The sequence below is a fragment of the Coffea arabica genome, chromosome 3c (genome assembly GCF_036785885.1).
Source record: "Coffea arabica cultivar ET-39 chromosome 3c, Coffea Arabica ET-39 HiFi, whole genome shotgun sequence".
Classification (NCBI taxonomy): domain Eukaryota; kingdom Viridiplantae; phylum Streptophyta; class Magnoliopsida; order Gentianales; family Rubiaceae; genus Coffea; species Coffea arabica.
Genome location: NC_092314.1, coordinates 10,346,159 through 10,371,168, shown reverse-complemented (window position 1 = coordinate 10,371,168; position 25,010 = coordinate 10,346,159). Strand labels below are relative to the sequence as shown.

Genomic DNA, 25,010 nt, shown 5'->3' with positions numbered 1-25,010 from the left:
TTAGGAATTGACAATTGAGAAATTAGCAAATGTATCAAATGATAAAATTGAAAAGTTAGCTTGATACGAACAGCACCAACCATGTGATGCAACTCGTACAAAAAGACTTGGATCTAGAAAGTAGAGACTCACGTTGAAGACGACAAACGCAACGGATCACCTAAACCCGTTGATCACGTGGTCAACGAATCTCGATATTTGTAGAAGACGCCACAATCTAGCGCGGTCCTAAATTGATAAGTCGATTGAATACCTAAAATATAGATCTAAGATATTCAAGGTGCTTCAATGAAGTTCTTGAGAGAACTCTCAATTGTAATTTTATTAATCATCAAAAACTGAATGTAAACAACGACTTAAGGCTATTTGTAGCCGTAACCAAAACCTACCAAAACTTGTAAACGTTGAAGAAAAGGTGGCCAGCCCTTGGGCTTCCCTTTGGGCCGCCACTAGCCAAAGGCTCCAGGGGCTTTGCCCCCTAGCCCCCACCAGGGGCGCGTTGCCCCCTGGACCCCCGACTCGCTGACCGGTCAGCGAGACCCTCGTAACAGCTCAGCGTAGGGACTACAAAGGTGGCCCACATGGCCTAGCCAATGGCCAAAGACTAACAACGACTAAGGTTCAACCCATAGGCATGTTGGATCTCTTTATTACATTCTACTACTGATAATGGGTCTTGGGCCCATGGCCGAATCTTGGGTAGCTAATCCTCTTGAATGGCCGTGAATAAGATGACATATCTATCTTCGTTGAGGCCCTCAATAGCCTTTGGCTCTCCACTAGATGCTCGGGCTGCATGGACCAATATTTGTAGTGCTTCATTCAATCTCTTCGCGCGGGCTCGTGTCATGGGTCTCAATGGCACCTTCACTTGCTCCACTTGGATAGCCCTCTCGACCTCCTCATCATAGCTAGTGCCACGACTTAAAGGTTTGAAAGAATTGAGGGAAGGATGGACCAACTCACCAATATATATAGAAATGTCGAGGTCCAATTAAGCCAAATAGCTAATGCGGTCAACAATCGGAACCAAGGGGATTTACCTAACAAGACTGAGATAAACCCAAAGGAGCATGTGAAGGCCATAACCCTCCGTAGTGGCAAGGAAGTGGGTGAGCCACTTGTGATTGAACGTGTAAGAGAACATGAAAACAGAGAAAACAAACAATTGAGTGAGTTAGGAGAGGATAACAAGAAAATTAAAGAGAAAGGCAAGGTGGATGAAAGCAAGCCACAGATTGAAGAGACGACATCAATTCCTCAATTGGTGCCATTTTCACAAAGATTGAAGCCTTCAAAAAGTGACAAAAACTTTGAGAAGTTTGTCAACATTTCAAACAATTACATATTAATATTTCTTTTATTGATGCTATTTTGCTGATTCTTTCGTATGCAAAATTTCTCAAGAAAATAATGACTAAGAAAAGGATATTGGAAGATAGTGAGACTATTGCATTAATGGAGGAATGTAGTGCCATTATACAAACAAATTGCCACCAAAGTTGAAAGATCCAGGAAGCTTTACAGTTCCTTGCACTATTGGTAATGTAGAATTCTCTAAAGTACTATGTGACCTGGGTGCTAGTGTTTCATTGATTCCTTTAATTATGACTATGCAATTGGGGTTGAAAGAGTTAAAGCGTACTAACATTTCTTTGCAATTGGCTGATAGGTCTATTAGACATTCAATGGGTATATTGGAGAATGTGCTTATTAAAATGCAGAAATTCATCATCGTCGTTGATTTTGTTATTTTAGATATGGAAAAGGATGTCAATGTACCCATTATTCTTGGTAGACCATTTATGGCCACTGCAGGAACTATAATAGATGTTAAATATGGAAAGTTCAAGTTCCAAATTGGTGAAGAGGAAGTGGAGTTTGATTTGAATAAAGTAGAGAAGTATCCCTCTTTTACCAATCATGTTTATTCTATTGACATATGTGATAAACTGACACTAGAGATGAGTCAAGTTAATCTTAACGATGACTCTCTTGAACTTTGTCTTAATGGTATAGGTCTGCAAGAGAAATAAGTTGAAGAAATAACTAAATATTTGCAGGCACAAGTTCCTTACAGAAGGGGCAATGCGTATGAGGAGTTAAGGTTGAGCAAAGGGTTACCCCCACCATCGTATGAGCAAGCTCCACGGCTTGAACTGAAACCACTTCCTAAATACCTCAAATATGCATTTGTTGGAGAAAAGGAGACAATGCCAGTGATTGTCAATGCTGCACTTAATGAGGAACAACTTGGCAAGCTCTTACGCGTTTTGAGGAAGCATTTAAAGGCTATAAGATGGATAATTTCTAATATCAAAGAAATTAGTCCAACTCTTTGTATGCACAGGATTTTGTTGGAAGAAAACTCTAAATCAGTGGTTGAGACTCAAAGAAAGTTAAATCCAAACATGAAAGAAGTGGTAAGAGTAGAAATCCTTAAATGGCTGGATGCAGGTATAATTTTTTTAATCTCTGATAGTGTTTGGATTTCTCCTATTCATGTAGTGCCAAAGAAGGGGGAAATAACCATAGTATGTGGTAAAAATGATGAAATGATTCCTTCTAAACTTGTAGTTGGGTGGCGAGTTTGTATTAATTATAGAAAACTGAATGCAGCTACTAGAAAGGATCATTTTTCTCTACCTTTTTCTTGATTAAATGGTAGAAAGATTGACTGATTATGAATTCTATTATTTCTTGGATGGTTTTTCAAGATACAATCAAATAGTTATTGCACTGCAAGATCAAGAGAAAACCACATTCACCTGTCCCTATGGCACTTTTGCATTTCGAAGAATGGCTTTTGGACCATGCAATACGGCGGACCACTTTCCAATGTTGCATGATGGCAATTTTCTCCGACTTTAATGAGAAAATCATGGAAATCTTCATGGATGGCTTCTCTGTATTTGGATCTATTTATGATCAATGTCTTAACAATTTAGATCTAATTTTGCAGAGATGTGAAGAAACAAATCTTGTACTAAATTGGAAAAAATGTCACTTCATAGTTTGTGAGGGTATTGTTCTAGGCCATAAAATCTCTTCAAAAGGTATTGAGATAGATCAAGTCAAAATAGAAGTAATTGAGAAAATGCCTGCACCTACCAATGTGAAGAGCATACGAAACTTTCTTGGACACGTGGGATTCTATCGGCGATTTATTAATGATTTCTTCAAGATTGCCAAACCTTTATGTGAATTACTTGCAAAAGATATTCCTTTTCACTTTAATGAGTACTGTTTACTTGCTTTTAATAGGTTGAAGAAGGAACTTGTCTCAGCACCCTTAATAACATCACCGGATTGGAGTTTACCATTCGAATTGATGTGTGATGCTAGTGATTTTTGCGGTGGGAGCTGTTTTTGGGCAGAAGCATAATAAGCGGCTTCATGTTATTTACTATGCAAATAAAATGCTAAATGAAGCTCAAATCAATTATGCGACAACAGAGAAGAAGTTGCTAGCAGTGATATTTGCATTGGATAAATTTAAATCTTACTTAATGGGATCTAAAGTCATCATTTACACCGATCATGCAGCACTTAAATACCTTTTAAATAAGAAAGATGCAAAATCTCGACTAATTCGATGGATTTTATTATTGCAGGAGTTTAATTTGGAGATCAAAGATACAAAGGGATCCGAGAACTTAGTCACAGATCATCTTTCTAGATTGCAGAACAGGCCTCAAGAAGACCATCTCCCCATTAAAGAATAATTTCCAAATGAGTTCTTAATGGCTATTCAAAAGTCACCATGGTATGCCGACTTAGTTAACTTTGTAGTTAGTGGAGTGCTACCAAGTGATTTGAATTCCCATCAAAGAAAAAAAATTCTTAAATGATACTAAACATTACTTTTGGGAGGAACCGTTATTTTATAAAGATTGTACCGATGGTATGGTGCGCAGATGTATTCTCAAAGATGAGGTACATGATGTTCTATATCACTATCATAACATTGAAACAGGTGGTCATTTTAGCACTTCAAAACCTATGGCAAAAGGTATGACAATCAGGGTTTTATTGGCCAACTATGTATCGAGATGTTAAAGAATATGTTAAAAGTTGTGATGTATGCCAAAGAACTGGAAATATATCTCGAAAAAATAAAATGCCCCTAACTACTTTTTTAGAAGTTAAGTTATTTGATGTGTGGGGTATTGATTTTATGGGATCATTCCCTAGTCTTTTTAATAATAAGTACATCTTAGTAGCAGTGGATTATGTTTCTAAATAGGTAGAGGCAATCACTTCACCTACTAATGATTCTAAGGTTGTAATCCGGTTTCTTAAAAAAAATATTTTTTGCAGATTTGACATACATAAGGCCATAGTAAGTGATGAACGAAAATATTTCTGTAACAAGCAGCTTGATTCTTTATTATTTAAATATGGCTGTGGGCACAAGACATCACTTCCGTACCATCCTCATGCCAACGGACAAGCGGAGTTAGCTAATCGAGAGATAAAGCTCATCCTAGAGAAAACCGTGAATAAATCACGCAAAGATTGGGCTACAAAACTAGACGATGCATTATTGGCTTACCAAACGGCATTCAAGACAACCTTAGGGATGTTGCTGTATCGTTTAGTCTATGAAAAAACTTGTCACTTACCTGTAGAGATTGAACATAAAGCTTATTGGGATATTAAAGCAATTAATATGGATTTTAATCTTGCAGGTGGAAGGAGACTACTTGAGTTAAGTGAATTAGAGGAACACCGGCTACATGCTTATGAAAATGTCAAAATTTATAAAGAAAAGATCAAATATTGGCATGACAAGCATATTATTCCTAAACAATTTTGGGTAGGGCAAAAGGTACTTTTATTCAACTCACACCTGAGGTTATTTCCAGGAAAATTGAAGTCAAGGTGGTCGGGACCATTTGAAGTTACTCAACTATTTCCTTATGGAGCTGTTGAAGTGGCAAATTCAAGAAATGAAAGGTTTAAGGTCAATGGACAACGATTACTTAGCGGGTGAGATCGTTCTCAAGGGACTTATATGTCACTTGGGTGATTATTCTTCAATTTGAGAGTTCAACCCTTGAGTCGAGCCAACGACTATAAACAAAAACACTAATTGGGAGGCAACTCAATGATTTCTTTTGTTTTAATATGTTTAAAATTGTGAGTTTTATTAGTTGGTGTGATTTTGATGATAAAATTGATTTTATAGGTTTTTCAGTTTAAAGGAGTATCTTTGAGGATCATAAAATCACTACAAGAAATTTGGTCATCAGTGACAACTGATTATTATCACAGAAAATATAAAAGTCGTCACTAACTTGTTTTACTGACAACATTTTAGTTGTCACAAAGTCGTCAGTGAATCTCTGTCGGTGAAGGTACACAGTCACAACATTAAATGTCGTCAGTAAATGTTATTCATTAGTGACAATATTTTTTGTCAATAATAAATACATATATAGTGACGACATTTCACCTTATCAATGATGCTCGTAGTAGTGTCGTCAGTAAAATCCTTTTCATAGTTGCCGTTGGTATTGATTGGTTACTCACAACTCTTTAGAGTCGTCACTAAAAATGGCTCTTTACTGACAACATTTATCATCACTATACACCTTTTTGTTATACACCCTATTTAGTGACAACTTTTTGTTGTTAGTGGAGAAATCTGATTAGTAACAATATATTGTCACTATGAAACCTGATACAAACGATTGTCCTAAAAGCAACCAATCCAACAATACATCAAATTAGAACCACATAAGGCCTGCTAATTAATATCTAAAAGCATCCATTATACTAAAAAGGAATCCAACAATTCATCAAATCAAAAGAACCATAAAAGGCCTGCTAATTAATAGCTAAAAGCATCCATTATGCTACAAAGGACCAAAATATAATGTTTAAGTTCAATGTCATCCTACAAATACTACAATAGAAGTGGTACTGTGTAACCCAAATTGTTCATGCAAAGTCAATCAAGTTTACAAAAAGCATCCAAGCCTCAAAAGTCATAAAAACTTCCAAAACACTTCACGAGCCAAAAAAGAAGCTTTATCTTCATCCTTCTTGAGTCCACTTAGTAGCTGTGAATTTTGCACAAAATCTGACATAGTAGCATTTGTCTGCATAAAGTAGTATAACAATAGTAAGTAACAAGCATTTTGAAAAGGAAAAAAATCTTAGATTTACTTATCGCAAACTCAAATAATGAGTAGGAAATTATTAAGGAAAAGAATAAAGAAGGTGGAGAATTGTCATAACAAGAACAATATCCCAAATGAACTCAAAAGTTAGCTATTAAAGTATTAGTAATGTCAATAACTTATTTATATTCTATATGTTCTACTGAAGACAAAGGATTGTTACTTATAAAAATTAGCCATGGATAACATAAAACAATGATTCGCTGCAAATTGCTGTGCTACAATAATTTGATTAAGTTCATTCTTCAACCCGTAAAAGGTTATTTTAAATTAGCTTACTACCCAAAATTAAACCATCTATATAAATGCCCTCATTAAGTCAATTGGGCAGAAAATTATGTCCATGATTCATATTGCACTTGATTTGTACTATTACAAATCTACCTTATTAAAAGTATGATCAGAAAAAGGTTTTGCCATGCATTACGAGCATATGTGCTGTCATTACCTTGCTGCCTAGCTTCCAGTTGTGTTTAGAGATTTAAGCAGGCTCTGCATTTCATTCTGTTGTTTCTGCATCTAAGTTTGTTGGCTCACAAGTGTTTCCATCAGTTGCTGCTGAGATTGGATAGTCATTTCCAATTAAGTGCGCATGTGATCACAAAAACAAAGGAAAAAGGAAAAAAAGAGAGTTCGTGTTAACTCACCTTAAAGTAAAAAATGCAGCTATATGACAATCTCCTAGTGAGACATTGAGCCTATGTCAGTAGCTTCAATCATTGCAAAAGCTAATAATCACAGTACAAACAATTTAAGTTTTGGGAGTTTAATTCACATCAAATTGTACATATGCAGATTGATCTAGCAATACCTACAACTATCAATCTGAATAGAGCATTATTGCTCAAAAATTAAAGGATAGTCAAGCATAGTCATTACAATCAACTTTAGTCAAGCGTAATCTATATTTGAGCTAACTAGTTGTAAATGATTTTTATTAACTAGGGATGACTATGCTCTAGAGATTATTTCAACTAATCAAAATAATCTATGCTCCAGAGATGTCTTTTTAACAAGCAAAAAATAGAACATTTAGAGGATTAAATGAGACAAAATAGACCAAACAAGTTGCTAGATGGATTGCACAACTTTTTTAGAAATTAAGAGTAAATAGATGGATTGCACAACTTATTTGTGCTTAGTTTAATCTGTCAAAACCAAATCAAGGCATGTCCTGGTACCAATACCTTTTGCTCTTCATGGTATTTTGTAGGCCTTGTCCATAAGTCGCTCGTTGACTGAAGCCAAATTTACAGCAGAAAATGGACAAGTTAATTGCAGAGAATTACTCAACTCAGTGATCCAATCTGTACAAGAAGCCGGTGGATTAATTGATTATGCAGAGGTCAGGCATCATACGTAATTACATGAAAGTCTATACTACAATGCAACTTTTCTACAAAAATTCTGTTCAAAGCTATATTTACATTAAATAAATAGATAGCTGTTCTAGTTGCCACTTAGCATATATCACTTTACTCTGGTATAGACTTGTAACAAATTAACTTTGCTTTCCTAAGACTAAAAAGTACCTAATAGTTAAGTGAAAAGCTATTGAGCTGATAAGCTCTCAATTAATTGAATGAAAAATAAGATAAGGATGAATTTTTCACCGCTCAGAATATGCAAAGGTGAACTCCATGATCCACCTATAAGACACAACTATGTATGTATCTATCTATAAAGTCATCTCATCTTAAACTTCATGCCTCATTCTTAAGTGATTCAATCTGAGTTGGTTAATTATCCACAGTGAAATTACAGCAGCACTATATATCAATCTCAAATAACAAGCCAAACTCCTAGTAGGTAAATACTAAATTGAACTAACTTGTGAAAGCTTTTAGCTGGCTTTCCATTTTAGGTTAATGTGCTCAAGCTTTTCTTGTATCAAGGCATACAAGTTAAGACCCAACTAAAATGTGACTAATTCCATATCAGCTCCACTATTTTCCTATTGTCAAGACTATTTCAAGTGATTCTTTTAAGTTCATAAGACCGCCGATGAATCAGCAGATTATCATGATCACTTAATATTGTTTAGATAGACATAGGTCTATAGCAATTGCCTTTCCCTGTATCATTTCCAACATCTTTTAAGTGAAGTGACATAATGCAGTAATAGGAACACAAAGGACTCGTATGGTAGACATAATGCAGATTGACCTAACTATTAAGTGAAGTGACAAATTTGACTATATATTTAGATGTTTAGAACAACAGGAGGAACACAAAGGACTGGTATGGTAATGGTTGAAGTTAGTATCATAAAGCCCACCATCAAGTCCATCTTACAAAAATCTATTTTTTCCTTTTTTTTCTTAATGAGAACCCTTTTTGGGAAATAGGAAAAAATTACCACTCCAAATCAAACAAACAAGAAACAGGGCCATACACGCTTTGGCAATGTGAAGGAGAAAGCACACTCCAACTAAATAAATAGTTTATTGGTGAAATTCCCATTACAGTTAACCAAATTTCAACAAAACAAAAGATATCTTTGACAGTACAAAAATTTTCACCAAACCTTGTACCTAGATCTTGAGCTACTTATCCACTTAATTAAATCCCGAATCACTATTTTTCATTTCCCTCTTAACCCAACACCATTCTACCAACTAGTTTCCTCGCATGCAACCACTTACTACCAAAAAATTCACAAAATCACTCCTAATTCTCTTCCATTCCCACTAACACAAAAAATGAAACACTAAATTTGCCCTCCTAGGCCCATCACAAATCGGTATGTACCCACAATCGAATCTCTCTAAAGTCTCTTGTCTTGTATAAGAAAAAGTTGGGAAAAAATTTTAGGGTAGAAATCCACAACAAAACAAATTCCACAATCAGGAGATGACTCCATCCATAAATCAAAAGAAACCCAAAAAAATTGGAGAGAAATTTTTAGCAAAAAATTAATTAGGGCAAAAAATTTGGGAAAAATTTCAGGAGAAAAAAGAGAAAGGGCGGACCTTCTATTGTAGAGAGTTGGTGGTAGAGGAAGTCTTCGATTCAGCACTGCAGAGCCATAATCAATCAACAGATATAAGGAGGAGAAGTTCTTCTATTTTGTTTGGCAAAGATGAAGAGATGAAGAGGGAGAAACTCATTTTGGTTCTAAGTGTTAGGCGTATAGTGTATAGTGAAAGAGTACTAGGAGCCGGTCTTGATTTCTAAGTGTTTTATGTACACCCGCGCCTCTTCTTTGTTTACTCACTTTTAATGAAATTTCAATTCCTTAGCTTCCCCCCTTTCTTGTTTAGTTGCAAAATTTCAAATAAAGTTTTTTAGTTTTACTTTTTAGTTGAAGTATAATTTTAGTAATATATTATTAATTTCTATTTGTTTATGCCTTTTTGAAACTATTCATAAAGGATGAGAAATTTGCTGCATTAATACTAGTGGTAAATGTACATTTTTCTACTTCAAATAGTTCGCTTTTTCATGATATCAAATAGCTCATCCAATGTTAATATTCACGTCACTGTCTAGAAATTGTGAAATTACTACAACTTATTTATGTTTCTTTCATTATTTTAGCCTAATAGTACAGTAGTATTTTCAATTATTTTACATTGAGAAGCACGAATTTTGATGGCTATTCTTGCTTTAAATTATTGTACGATAACCTGAAACTTGTCATAAAACATGACTTTTTGCAGTGAATTAGACTTTTGTCAAAAATTACCTTGTCATAAAAAGTACCTTTTGCAATACCGTAGTTCTTAAAGTCAACTCTTTCTTATTAAAAAAAATTTAAAAAAAGATCAATTAGATAGGAAAAATATTTTTTCATAAATAATTCATTTACTATTAGTCAAACATAAAACTTCACATTTAATTTATTACCTTTGACTAAAAAATAAATAATTAAAGCAATAAATTGATTTAATTAATTAATTAAAGAGTTTAGGATTTATTTGCTTTAATAACTAGTTCAATTTACAAACTCTTACAGCTTAACATTTTTCAGGTATTGGGAAATTAACTACAAAATTTCTTTAGTCCTTTTTCCTTTAACAAGTCATTCTTTGACAAATTAATATGACCAATTTGACTAAACTAGTCAAATTGCGAATTCATATGAAAATCAAGAGGCTCGAAATTGTATGATAGTCAAACGGTTTCATTAGAAACAAATCAATATTAATATTAATATATTGCCAAAGTTGTAAAAATTCTAAGATCGTTTAGTAACAACATATAATTATCACTAAAGCTATCCATTATTATAGTGACAACAGAGAGTTGCCAGTAACGAAAGTACACAAGCTTCAGTGACGACATTGCAAAGTTGTCAAAAAAATAGAGCTAGTAATAGTGATGATACTCATCAAGTCGTCACTAAAAGTATTCACCAATAACTCCGACTCTCTTGGATCTTGTTAGAGGGAATATGTTTGTGATGACAAATACAAGTCGTCACTAATTAGTTAGCTCTATGAGACATTTGTGACGACTTTCAAAGTTGTTGATAGAGGACCTCATTCTGTGATAACTTTTCTGTTGTCACTAAGAAATGTTGTCACTGATGACCAAATTTCTTGTAGTGAATGCTCAATCGAAGAAAAAGGGAAGTGTTATATTGGAACTTGTTTTAAGTGTTTAAATGTTTTTAGTTCTAATATGAGTCATTCTTATACTCAAGTGAGTTTTGGTAATAATATATTGGTATACACTCATTGACTCATTTGATGTGCATTTCATGCCTAAAGGTGCCATATTAGTGCAAAAGTGCCAAAATGATCAAAGAACTTTACCCCTCAATTTGCAATTTAGATTTGTTTGATGTGTTTTAAGAGGTTAGATATTGTGTTTATGGTATATTACATTTGCGTGGAGGGTTGGAGTTGATAAAATTTCGTCCAAGGTGCAATATGGAATTGGCTGGAGAAAGGGGAGAAAAAATTGAAAAAAAATTGCAGTTTTTGCAATTAGTGCAGAAACGGAAGGATCGGAGCTCGGATCCGACAAAATCCAGTCGGATCTGATGGCTCGTCTGTGTTTTTGAAGGACTGGATCTGATGCCTATCGGGACCGATCCAAGCTCGGATCGGTTCGCGATATGAGGATAACCGAGGGTTCGGTTCCTCATTTTTTCTAGCTTTCTTCTCTTTCTCTTCACCGAACCCTAGCACTTTTTCTCTAATCTTTCATCTTCTCCATTAATCTTCCAATATTTCACCTCAAAAACATCCCCAAGCTTCTTGTAATCATAAACCCTCAACAATTTCATATCAAAAACACCAATTTGAGGGGTTTTGATCTTCAAAACAGAAATTAGGGCCGCACTGAAATTCTTCCATTTTGGGGTGAATTTGGACTGTTTTCTTCCTCATTTTTGCAACATTACTATCCTCTAGCATCATCCTAAGCACTTGAGATAAGAATTTTCAACTTTCCTTCATATTTTACATTTCCTAGTTCTTGATTTTTGTTGTTTTTCTATATATTTGGGTAATGCATATATATTGCAAATTCTTGTTATCATTGTGTTACATTGTGCTAATATATGTCATTAGAATCACTTTTATGCTTAGAATTGAGAAATTGGTTAACATGGTGATATTTTTGTAAAAATTTTCTCAATTATTAAGTTAAAGCACATTGAACCTTTTGTTTCAAATTTTTGGCTTCTTTGGGATAATTTGCACTTGTTTTTAAGATTTGGAACTAATTTTTTATGCAATTTGATGATAATGTGTATTTAGTATAGCCGAGTGGTGTGTAATTCTTAGATGATCTTACTATATATTGAAATTGTTCCAATTGAGGATGTTTTGCTAATGCATAGAGTAATGTTGTTTTAAAATGATGTTAAGGCTTACATTTATAGCACATTGTCCTTAATAGTCCATTTTACTTTGAGATGTTATTCCACTCTTGTAAATGGCTTTAACTCTCAAGTGTTTGGATTTATTATGTGCGTAGTGATATTCTTTTGGAACTAAGCATTCTAAATGTTAAAAGTGGATTTGAGAAAGTGTTAAGAAGATTATTTGCTTGTAATTGTGATGGTTGGCAGGGAGTTTTGTCCTTTTTCAAGGGAAAACTCTGTCGAAATTTTTTCAAATCATTTTTAACATCCAAATCACTTTTTAACATTGTTGGTCATGTATTTTCAAGGGATTTAGAATTCTTCTAATGTGCGTTTGATCTTGTTTTTGATATAGGCACCATGGCTTGAACAAGACGGGCTCGTGTTCATACTCCTTCACCTTCTTCAAGTGAAGAGTGTACTCCTTCAATACCTGAGGAGTCACCAATGAAAGAATCTCTCTCACCTGAGTCGCCACCCCGCTCACGACGAAAGAGAGCATTCACTAGTCGTGAGGAGTCACCTCTGGACTATGATACCACACGATTCATTTCGCTTGAAAATCAACAATGGTACGAGGCCGGTTTAGATAAAGAGATCATAATTGAAAAACACTTGGCACCGGAGATGGATGACCACTACAAGATTTCCACGGCATTTAAGCGACTTGGATAGGAGAACATACTCAAATTGCCGAAGCATTACTAGTCCAACTTGGACCGGGAGTTTTATGCCAATGTGGAGGACAAGCAGAACCATAGTGGGAATTTAATTGTCTCTTGGGTTCGAGGCAAGAGAGTGGCCATCCACCGGGAGATAGTAGCTCGATTTGTCAAACTCAAGGACGAGGAAGAAAATGTTAAATTGACCAAGGAATTTAAGGCACGGGATCCATGGCAAGTGGGAGAAGCTGTGGCACGTCTTAAGGGTCAATACCGGGAGCGAGAAAATTCGAAGAAACTCATTGTATACGCCGATTCCTTTGAGCCTAAGTACCATTTGATTTTCTATTTCTTTGCCTTTAATGTGGTACCGAAAAGGAGTGGAAAAAGGGAGCTCCGTAACAGTGACTTATACTTCATGGATAAGATGATGCATGGTATGGGTCGGCAGCTAGAGCTGTTAAGTCAATCGAGTAGCTCGAAAGCTCGTTAGAACTCGACTCGTTAAGGCTCGAGCTCGGCTTGTTAATTTTGGTTAACGAGTCGAGCTCGAGCTTGAAACATGCTCGTTTAGTTAACGAGCAGAGTAAGCTCGGCTTGTTTGATACTCGAGTAGCTCGTTAGAACTCGTTAATGAAGGACATATTTGTCATTTTAGAAATCAAAATTATAAAAATTAAAAATTATAGGTTTTTATTAAAATTAATTTGCACGAGCTCGTGAAACTCGACTCGTTTGTGATAAACAAGTCGAGCTCGAGCTCGAACTCGAGCCACATGTACATTTAACGAGCCGAGTTCGAACCCATTTTAAAGCTCGTTTTCCTAACGAACTCGAGTCGAGTTCAGCTCGAATTAAACTCGAGTCGAGCTCGGCAGCCAAATACTTGGCTTGACTCGGCTCAATTAACAGCTCTATCGACAGCTAACTGGTATTCCTCTCACTAGCATCATCGTCAGTTACATGCGCACTATAGCTTGCATGAGGGCCTGCGAAACCTGCTTTGGGTTCCCTCGCCTTCTATCCCTTATTTTTGAAAAGCTAAGAGTTCCTCTTGAAATCGAGCGAGCCATTATCACTAAGGCAGTCGAGGAAGTCAATGCTCCGTTACTTAAGTCATTGGGTATTCATATGGATTTTGGAGATTCTTTGGTTTGCGACATTAGAGAAGCGTCGACCTCTGCTCAACCTCCACCTCACACTCACCTAGGACAAGAAGCTCAAGAAATGGAGGCACTGCCGACTCCACTTCCTCCCATTCCACCTTCACCACCTCCTCCGCGATCCAAGTGGCAAGAGATTCTCAATGCCATCTGCTGTATGGAGACCAGAGTCATGGAACTGATTGATCAACAGGAGCGTGTCCTTACATAGCGGTTAGAGTGACATGGTCGGAGTCTACGCGCTTTGGAGGATCATTTTCACATTCGTCGTTCACCTTCTCCGATGCCTACCACGGAGGAGGTTAACATTGGCACATCCCATGGGCCACAAGTTTGAACAGAATTTGGTTGTTTGTGATGTTCGTGGCATCAAATTGCATCACCACTTCTTTATAGGGGAGTACTAGTTCTTTTCCCTTCTTTCCCAATGAGGACGTTGAGAATTTTAAGTGTGGGGGAGGGTATTTTGTGTTTTGATTACCTTATGCCTTGATTGTGTCTTGAAGTGCATGATTTTAGTTGATTGTGGTTTAGAAATGTTGGAATCATGTTTGGAAATATTGATATGTGGAAAATTTTCTTGAAATTGGGAATGTTGATAAGGAGTTTTGTCCATTTATAAGGGGAAACTTTGCCAAAATTTTTCCAATATTTTATTATAGCCAAAATATCTCAAATATTTGCACTTTTATGGGCCAAATTGTTCCAACCTGAAATGTCTAATTCTTCCATTTGTTGAAATGTTATATGTATTTTGGGAAGATTTAATCCTTAGTTAACTTGGAATTGGTTATTATGCAATTAAGATTTTTGCATTTTAGAAAATATATCCGGTTAAGTAAGGAAAATTATGCCTATAATTTTACATGTTTAATAATATTTCTCCTTTGTGCTTAATTTTACAAGTAAGTGATTGATCTAGTCAATAAAGAGCCATACTCTTCCTTTAATTATTCTTATACATTTTCAATGAGGGAATATCTAGTTATTGATTGTGATATTAAAAAAAAAATTGTTCTACTCCAATAATTCTTGTGTGGAGTAACCGGGGGTTGGCATCTACAAATGTCGATTTTCATGTCAAAAGGTACTTGAATTAAGAGTATGTGTAGCAATTTAAATAAGTAAAATATACCTAAAAGCGTCGATTTTCGCGTCAAAAGGCATTTTCATTATTTAAGTAAAATCAAGAAAGAATAAGTCCCTCTTAGTTGTAAAATTTTAGAGAAAAAGTTGATTATAGGAGGAGGTAGGCTATAAATTGACTATGAAAGTTGCTTATTTGTGAATTAGGTCAGGATGAGTGATTAAGTTGAATTTGTTAAAATTAGGGCATAATTATCTTTTCTTTACTTGATATTATGAGTATTTAGTGCAATTTTGAACAATGGCGTAATGATTAATTTCCAAGTCATGAGGAATTAAATTTGACAAAAGTACATGTATTGTTTCACCTTTTTGAATCATTGAAACTGATTATGAGTGAATTGCTTGAGGATAAGCAATGATTCAAGTGTGGGGGAATTTGATAAGTGAATATTTAACGTACATTTTGTACAAGTTTGGCATAAACTTTTGGTATGTTTTGAGAAGATTAAAGCTATATTTGAACGCTTTTGATGCTAATTGTTTAAATGTTGTTTAAGTGTTCAAATCTTGATAAATGAGTGGATTAATGTTTTAATTTGTGATATTTTGAAGGATATTGATATATGAACTTCATGTACGAGATAAGGAAAAAGCAAGGATCATATGGAGGATAAAGTACAAAAGAAACTAGGAAAAAAATGAAGAAAAAAGGATGGAATTGAAAATCTGGAAATTGATCACACGGATCCGAGCTCGGATCCATGTGCAACGAGGAGAGATCCGAACTCTCGTCTATACTTCTGGAGCAATGGATTCGAGGTCAGTCGATACAAGCTCGGATCCACATGAAAAGGACCTCGGATCAGCCTTTATCCGAGCTCGTATCGTACTGCACCGCTCGGATCCAAGGCCTCGAATCTTTCTCTCTCTACTGCAAGTGGCACAACCGTTTTTCTTTCTTTTCACACTACTTTCCAGCCATATTTGGTGAGAGAATTCGGTGGCACATGCTTCTGAAGCAAAAAAAGGATAATATGACTTACTGTCAAGTCAAAATAACATTTCTTTTGACTTTATTAACAAATTTGAGATTTTGGAATCATGAGGGGAGAAAAAGAGAGCTTTCCATCAGCTTTTAATGAGAACAAGAGGGAGAAGGTCGGGGACCATACGTAGCTTGTTTTTCTTCTTGTAACATTTTCTCTCTAGCTAGAAGTTCTTGAAGGAGCATTTGGAGACTTCATCTTGGAATCATCTAGTGCAAGACATAGTAGAATTTTGAGAGCTTCACCAACAACTTGGCTAAGCTTTTCTTTATACTTCTTGTACTTGTAACTTGAGATGTTTTCCATTAATGAAGTTATGAGTTTGTTTATTACATCATTCATGAGTGGCTAATTTTCTATATCCAGGGAGTAGATGAAACTTATGGCCAAGTGATATGAATTGAATGTAATTTACACTTGTTATATCTCGTATTAACTTGTTTGCTTGTGCATGGTTGATTACTTGTTGTTATTTGATCACCAATAACAAGTTTATAGTTGTTATTATTCAATGGGAATTGGTAGTAGCAATGAAAAAACATGAGTAGAACTTGAGTTGTATGTTCATGAGAATAGAAATATATTCAAGTGGATTAATGTACATTTCATGAATTAAGGAAGGGCAGAATTAGTTATTCACCAAGAGATTAGGAAAAACTAAGCTGTTTTAAATCATTATTATCATGAAAATGAGATTTTGCATTTTTGGAAATGAATTTCTGGTTAAACAAGAGTAGTAACAAGTGTTAAATTCATTCATTTGGATTTTTTGTGCCATAAGTGGAATCTACATTCTTAGATTCAAGTCTTTAGTGAATTTTTTTCCATTTGTATCTTGCAATTGTTAAATCAGATTGTAGGTAGTAGTTAATATAAATTCTCTGCTCAAATTCATTGTAAGTCTAAATAATAGAGGAAATTTGGACCTAGTACTTGTAGACATTGCTCCTCGTGGGATCGACCCGATTAAATGCCCTAAACTATTAATTGGACCTGTGTACTTGTAGTCAACGGGTATAAATTGGATTTTAACTTGTACGTATAGCAAAAGCCCGTCAGAAACCTCGAAGTGTAAAAAATTTCTCTGCAAATATTCTTGAATTATTTGGGTATAATTTAGATTTAGACAACGAAGCATGTCAGTATATTTGTGAATCCAAGCAGAAGTACTGGCTGTTGAAACTTGAAACACGCATACGATTTCGTTTACACCTCATTGAAGTTGAGAAAAGTACATCCTCATTTGCAGTGATTAACCTGATGGTGAATCGGATACCACTGATAAAGCTCTTATTTTTATCACACAATACATAATTTTATTACTTTTAGCCTCTTAATTTGGACCAAAGGCATTTAAGCGCCATGATCCATACGTCCTGGGTATTAGTTTTGCGGTTTGGTTTCTGGCTCAGTGTAACCAGCGTCCTTTGGCTCACCAGCATATGTGCAGCATCTGCAGCCTCCATAGCCGTGGCCACAGCAACCATGGTAACAACCATGGCCGCCGCCGCCGCCACCACAATGGCCTCCATAACAATGGCCGCCGCCACCACCACAATGGCCTCCATAACAATGGCCGCCGCCGCCGCCGCCACCACCACCACAACCGCGTCCATAACAACCGCGTCCACCACCACCACCACCACCACCACCACCATAGTACTTGGATTCTTCCAGGCCTTCAGTACTCTTCTCTGCTGCATTGGCTGCAAATAGTCACGGGATCATGCAGAACTATTTAGTTAGTACATTTTTTTTTAAAGGAAAAAAACCGTCTTGAGGAATTCATGTTGTGCAAAAACGTCTATGTTTTGCAGGTATAAAATTGTTGATAAAGGAAAGAGTAAGTTCTTGAATGGATTACTAACTATTTTCGGCCACCTTAAGAAAAAGAAAAAGAAAGCTTACTATTTTCGGCCAAATCCCTGGCTGTCACCTCTGAGGCAATCATCAGAACTGCTGCCAAAAGGCATAGGAGGAGAATTGCCTTGGAACCCATTTTTGTTTTCCTCACACAAATTGGTTTATGAACTCAAGAATTGGGGTTGAGAACAATGAGAAGGATGAGGAAGCTGGAGCATTCTCTTCTCTATTTATAGGGAAATTTACGTGACATGGTTCACGAAGATGGAGAGATAAAATATGCATGGAAATGTTTCGACGGCACAATTTAGTTGGTCGTTGAAGATAATTATGATGGCATGCGTGATAGAATATCCAACAGACGGAGTCAAAAATTTTGCTTAGGAAGGTAAACTATAGAGAGCGTAGAAATACAAAACAATGTAACAAAGAAAGTATCACAAATTGTAATGCTGAATTCAAAATAGCATAACTAGCATTTTAGTGAAAGGATAAGTCTGAAGCAAAATAATTAAAATAAAATTCAATACAATTCTGCTGTTTATTAATGAGAGTGTTATACAATGAAAAATATTACTTTATTATCATTCACTATATAGAAACTTATTATTGAATTTACTTTTTACAAAAATTATCTTAGAATTCAAGAGTATCAAGTTTGATTTGATATTAAAGTAAGATAACATAAAAAAAATCACTTACACCATATTGCATAAAAGTTAGTTGTTAGGAAGAATAATAAATGGCTAAGAATAATTGTTTAGATAGAGAATTAGTGACGATTGAAAAGAATAATAGAAGAATTTCTAAAGGCAAAAAACCTTAAAGATGGTACTTGCCTTAGTGTACTTAAAGTTGGAATTTGGAGATTGATAGATAGAGTTGAAAACAAGACGGTCTAACTTTTTGTGTTTGTCACAATGACATTTTGTGAGTTGTGTCTGTTACAATGACTATCAATGTCATTTTAATTTTTTATTTCGGTTGTATTTTCATTTTCATATATTATATCTATTGTAAGTGATATCGTAATATAATTTAGCTTGGAGTATTTTAATTGATATACTACCGTATTTAGGATATTAGAGGTTCGTATGTTATGTGAAAGTTAAGTAAAGACGGGACATAAAAGATTACTATTAATTACATTTGAGGAGGGGGTGGCAATAGGAAAAATTTATTAATTTTAAAAATAAAGAAGTATAAAAATTGGTTTTTAAAAGTTCTGGAATGCGTCCCCGGCCCCATGTCTCCATCCGCGATATTTTATCACAACTTGGATTTCCTGTCCCGGATTTATATTAGATATTCTAATGGCATTATCCAACTTGGAAGTTTCAAACTTTCCTGTGACTTTTCAAACTAATGGCATTATCGCAACTTGGAAGTTTCAAACTTGCCGGAGACTTCTATTGTAAACTTCCAGAAATATGTCGACAGACGTCAAAAATATATATTTACGGCACAAAAATTGTGTAACCACTTAATGCAATCAAGAATATCTTTAAAAAGCTACTCAAATTTCGCACAAAAGTGGCAAATTCATATATATATATATATATATATATATATAATCGAAGAATTTAGAAATTTCAACTTGCTTGGTCTCGAATTTGTGACTTTTTATTGCTAGTTTTAAATCAGTGTTTTGAAAATTGGACCGGATCGGTCGATTCGACCGATTGAACCGCGAACCGACCATAGCACCGGTCCGGTTCTATGTTAAATTAGACTTTGTCAGAAAATCAATAAAACCGGCTAAACCCATGAAAACCGTTGAACTGGATTGAACCGGTTTTCAAGTTTCTCTTCTTTTTTTCTTCTTCTTCTTCTTTTTTTTTTTTTTAAGTTTTGCAAAATGCACCTATCAAGATTCGAATTCAAGACCTTTGTAATAGAAGACCAATGTAATAATCATTGCACCATCACATCTTATTAGCTTTTTTTTGATAACTTATTTATATAAAACAAACACTCATATTTCTTTTTTCCATTTTTTTTACTAATCACCTCAGAGTGCATGAAAAAGTCAACTGTACTAATCTTTTTTTTTTTTTTCCCGGAAACGATAGATGAATTTTATAGCAAACCAAACTTTACAATATTTAAGCAACGGCTCAACCACCTATACAAAGTGTACTATGACACTAAGAAGAGACAAATTCTCTCTTCATCCAAAAATATGCTTAGAGCATAACGACTAATACTTTGACATAGAGACATATTACTATTTTTTCCTATTTCAAAAAAGCATATTTGAAACAGATTAGCTAGAGCAAGTATATCTTCCACTAACGTGACTGTGTTCGGATTGTCTCCTTTCCCACTTTTCAGCATGGCAATAAGATGTTGATTGGCGTTTATGACTTTAATCCTGTGCCAACCAAGCTGCCTTACTTTGATGAGTGCCAATCGCACTGCTGCAGCTTCATCTTGCATTGCCAGTTACGAAGTTCTGTCCACTAGCGCCCAGTCAGCTATAATTCTTGTTCCATTCAGCTTGGCCACAACGCCAATTCCCATCTTGTGTCCCTCGGTTGCTTTCTGTGTTGCAATGTGAAGTTCCACCAAGTCCCTTACCTCCATTCCTTCCTCCCTTTGCCGTGCATCTGCTGCATCTGTTTCTGATGTACTCCTATCTTCCTTTCCTGCACCAGCTTCCTCAAACTCCATCCACTCAATACTTGCCTTTTGCACTACTTTAATTCCATCCTTCTCTTTCCCTTCAAATTCCAACTCATTCCTATCCTTCCATTGCTGCCAAAGTATGTTAGCAGTCAAAGCTAAATGTCACATTTTCTATCCTTAAATGAAATGTACTGACTGTACTCCCCGGTGATGTGCATGGGTTAAAATTTAGTAGAATCAAGTCTATTTGGATAGCTATTATTTGGCCAAAAACTATGTACTTGGATCACAAATAAAATTTTTAATATACCATTTTATCTTCTTAATCATCCTTTTATCTCACATATATCATATCACAAAAAGTGTTATAGTAATTTTGTCAAATAATCTCCTATCTAAACACGAAGGTCTTTTGGGTATTTTTACGTTAGTTCACCCCTACGGTCTAAATTCACATATGATATAACTTTTAATGCTACTAGTACAAATTACCAATGTTCATCATGCAAGTTATTAATGTATTAGGGGCGTGGATTTAGGTTATAGGGGTATCAATTTAGCCCATCCCATATGTTTTTCATCATAATCTCTAATTATGACACAGACATTATACTAGTTTTGTTTCCCCGCACAATAAAGTATGGAAACTTGGAATTATTAAGTAGATTTAGCTCATCCCATATGTTTTTCATCATTATCTCTAATCATGACAGAGACTTTGCACCAGTTTTTTTTTTTCTCCAGATAATAAAGTATGGAAACTTGGAATCATTAAGCTTTGTTTCCCAAGTCAATAAGGCAGCATGTATGTGACTGTGTATGACAAAACATATAGCAAATTAATTTGTCTGATGCTGTTATACTACCAAATCTTGTGACTATGCTTAATTTGAGACTTTGAAGAAGGTACCAAGACTTTAATGGGGGTATTATATACTACGACATCTATATAATAATAGGTCAAACAATGAAAGATGAGAACTGAGAATAATGCTGAGTTTGAAATGAAAGCGAGGACCACTCAGTTTGGGGCTACACTAATCTTAACTACGTGTTTGGTTCAAGCTTTGGAATTGCAATTGGATTTGGAATCATAATTAAAAAATCAGCCTGGGTTTTGGTTAGAGGGATGAGTACGATCACCGATGTTTGGTGCATAACAGTGAGGAATGGATTTCAAATAACATTATTTCATTTTTTTTTTAAAACAATTTCTAATCCATTGCCAACCTTTCTCCACTGGAAATTCCGTCTGCGTGTCCCTAGAACGGCAGTTCTCAACTGCTACTTCCAAAATCCCTAGACCACCCAAGATCTAAGACAATTGAGATATTTGCCTCTACTATGTGGAACATGGTTCGAAGACTCGGCCGAGACCGAGACGTCTCGGCCAAGTCGTCTCCATCTCAGCCTAGCCCTAGACGAGACCGTGATGAAACGTTTTTGAGATACATGATAGATCGAGACGTCACCGTGAAGGATTGAAACGGCCGAGTCACATCGAGTCACTCCGATTCATCCCAAGTCAACTTGAATTTTTATTATTTTTACTAATTTTTAATTATTTTTATTTATCATATTTTTTTACAATTTTTAGAATATTAAATATTTTAAAAATTCACGTCTCGCCGAGACCGTGACCGATATGCCGAGACCAATGTGAAACGGTCCAAGCCGCGACCGCAACCGTGACTTTGAATCATGATGTGGAAGGTGGAAGGTATACATCAGCCATAGGGGAGCTGGGGCAAAAGGGTTGACTGGCAGGTTCAGTGAAACTGGGGACTGATGGGTTGGATGGGCCGAGGGTGGAAAAAAGATAAGGGTGGCTGAGGTGAGTGGGGTTGGGATGACGGGAGTGGTGGAGAGTGGATTTGGGGTGGTGGGCTACTGCCTACTGGACAGCAAGTGGCCGATAGTGATGGGGAAGGTGATATATTGGCGGGGGAAGAGGAGATATGTGTAGAGATGGGGGAGCAGATTCGATGAAAATAATGTTTAAGAAAATCTATTTTGGAATCAAATGGAGGAATTGTCAAAACCTCTTAAATTACTCAGAACTGAGAGGTGCCAGATTTTTGCAAATCATTACAAAATTTCAAGTCCCATGTCCATTATCCAGACAACAAGAGTGGATGTGATTTCAAATCCTGATTCCCCATACCCTGTGCCAAACGCCACCTAATAGTATTTGGCATCAAGAAGAATATGTGGTTATCGCAACTGATTTTCTGTCCCACATCCTGTGCCACTTTCTCTCCCACTTTTTATTATATTACTTTTTCTTCTACATAAATATCATGTTTTAATTCTTTTTTTGTTTCCTTAAGATTCAATAGCTATTAATTAAGTAAAAAATAAATACAACAACTTCAAAAAAGTAATATATAATAGAAAATTAAAAAATACAGCAGAAAATTCATAAAAAAATCTTATTTTTTATGCATTTTGATTTTTTTGAGTTTGTTAAATTTTGTGTGTTACTCAATTAATAGTTATTGGATCTTAAGGAAACAAAAAAAAATTAAAACATGACGTTTACGAAGGAGAAATAACAATATAATAAAAAATGGGACAGAAAGTGGCACAGGATATGGGATAGAAGATCCGTTTGCGGTCAAATATGGATTAGTTGTCTGTGCATTATCATCTCATAACTTCATTTGTATGCCGTTTGAAATGGTCAAATGGTCCCTAAACTCAACCTCAGACAAGGCACGCCACTTGTAGATGCACAGGAAGCCTTAGAAAAACAAGCCACTTACATCACAATTGTATATATCTAGAAATTTGCTTAATTAATTAGCAGGCTTTGGTCAATAGTCTTCAACACCACTTGATAATACAAATAATATAGCCAATTCAACAAAATGAACGACTAATCGTGCAACAATGATTGTGACACAAGTATATCCAAATCCATCATAAACTCATAAAAAGAAAAAGAAAAAAAATCAAATTATCTGACTATATTAACTAAGGTGTGGGGAAGGAATGAAGGTGGAGGGCCACAAGGAGAGGGGAAAGGAGCAGGAAAGGTAGCGTACACTGACTATTTGTAGATTTCAAGGGGTGTTGGGTAAGGGATGGAGAAGAGAAAAGGGGGCGGAGAAATAGGGCGAATATTTGAGAATTTGGTCATGAGAGTAAAGGAACGAGGGGCGTAAGGGTGATGATTTCATTTTTATTTTCATTTTCATTTGTTGGAAATATGTGTGCAAATATAATGGGGGTATAAGAGTACTTTTGCACATTGATGGTAGGTATGTATAATATTAAATATTATAAGGGAGACTCTTGAAATTGTCAAAACACTTTAAGAGAGGCTTTTGAAATTATCCCCGATTTAATCTCTTGCAAGTCAAAGACGACACCCTTTTTAAAATTTTTCTTTCTTAAAAATTTTAATGCATCGTACTAGTTGAAGAACAAGTCAATAGAATCCATAAACACTTTTGAGGGTAAGGCAAATGTATACCGCTACAAAAATTGTCTATGTCAAACATTCTGGCAATTAGCATCATCATTAGATATACAAATTTTAGCTACATATATAGGGATAATCTTGGAAACCTCCCTTGAGGTTTTGTCTAATATCACTTAACACTCTTGAAATGTTAAAAATATCACTAACTTCCCCTACAACCATATATTTTGTAACAAACTCACCACTAAATTATAAAATATTCTTAAAATAATCATTTAAAGAGATAGATGTATTTGTTCCAACTTCACCCTTTTGCCTTGTCCTATCTTGAATTTTTTACCACATTGATTTCTTACATGGGTCTGTCTAACGGGTACTCATAAGACTCTCATTAAGATATATTTCGGGCATCATAATTTTGGAAATATAAGATTAATTAGAAAAAATAAATAAATACAAGAGAATGTGGACAAGATTAATTAGCAAAAGTATATAAATGCAAGGAAGAATAATAATTTTTAGTATGTGTATATATATGGTAGATTAGACGAATGTTAGGTGTGTTAAAAAGTGTTCTCAAGGCATTCATTAGAAAAACCCTTCTTACATATATTTGCAAGGGAGGACTAAAAAAGATTGGAAGAGAGTGTTAAATGCAACAATAATTGGTAGAATAGTAATTTTTCCTATTTTTGGCTTTATCTACAATTTTTGTTTTGCTTACATGATTGTTAGAATAACAAAAGAAACTTAATTAAAGATTGGCGTATGAGACTAAGAATGTGGCCAAGAGAGATGTTAGCATTCAATAATTATTAGATTAACCTTTTTTTTGTAGATTTAGATTTATTATCTTCTTTTTTTTCTGCATATATAATGGTCAGAATGATGAGGATAATTTAATAAGAGGTTAACATAGGAAGACTAAAAATCGAGGAAAGGGGTGTTTAGGGAATTAATAATAACTAGAATTGCCAAATCTTATATAGTTTATTTTTTCCCAATGCTTTTAGCATGAGTTTTTTTTTTTTTCAAATGGCGATAGTAAATATAGGATTGGTATAAAAGACAAAAGTAAGGGAGCAGGAATATTAAGCATTTTCACTATGAACTTTGCCTTTGCCTC

General features: G+C 35.2%; 1 protein-coding gene and 1 long non-coding RNA gene across 5 annotated transcripts; both read right to left on the bottom strand.

Moving 5' to 3' along the window:
• Positions 1 to 5,800: 5,800 nt before the first annotated feature.
• On the bottom strand, positions 5,801 to 9,356 carry LOC140037626 (uncharacterized). 4 transcript variants are annotated; one of them, XR_011841568.1, is made up of 5 exons: positions 9,161 to 9,356; positions 7,376 to 7,495; positions 6,836 to 6,869; positions 6,637 to 6,746; positions 5,801 to 6,107 (listed from the first exon to the last, which is right to left on the bottom strand). It is a non-coding gene; the product is annotated as an uncharacterized lncRNA (long non-coding RNA). The 4 variants fall into 4 exon arrangements; XR_011841566.1 differs by having other exon boundaries at positions 6,836 to 7,495; XR_011841567.1 differs by having other exon boundaries at positions 6,637 to 6,743; positions 6,836 to 7,495.
• Positions 9,357 to 17,280: 7,924 nt separating this feature from the next.
• On the bottom strand, positions 17,281 to 18,045 carry LOC113734547 (uncharacterized). Its single transcript, XM_027261133.2, has 2 exons — positions 17,875 to 18,045; positions 17,281 to 17,672 (listed from the first exon to the last, which is right to left on the bottom strand). The coding sequence occupies exons 1-2, from the start codon at positions 17,963 to 17,965 to the stop codon at positions 17,350 to 17,352; spliced, it is 414 nt and encodes a 137-aa protein (XP_027116934.1). The 5' UTR covers positions 17,966 to 18,045; the 3' UTR covers positions 17,281 to 17,349.
• Positions 18,046 to 25,010: the final 6,965 nt, after the last annotated feature.

What these genes read in the sequence shown, in the direction of transcription:
- LOC113734547 (XM_027261133.2), bottom strand. Translation starts at nt 17,965, where the DNA reads ATGGGTTCCAAGGCAATTCTCCTCCTATGCCTTTTGGCAGCAGTTCTG. An exon ending in CAGGGATTTGGCCGAAAATA is followed by an intron (nt 17,673 to 17,874) that starts GTAAGCTTTCTT and finishes GACTATTTGCAG; the next exon opens with CCAATGCAGCAGAGAAGAGT.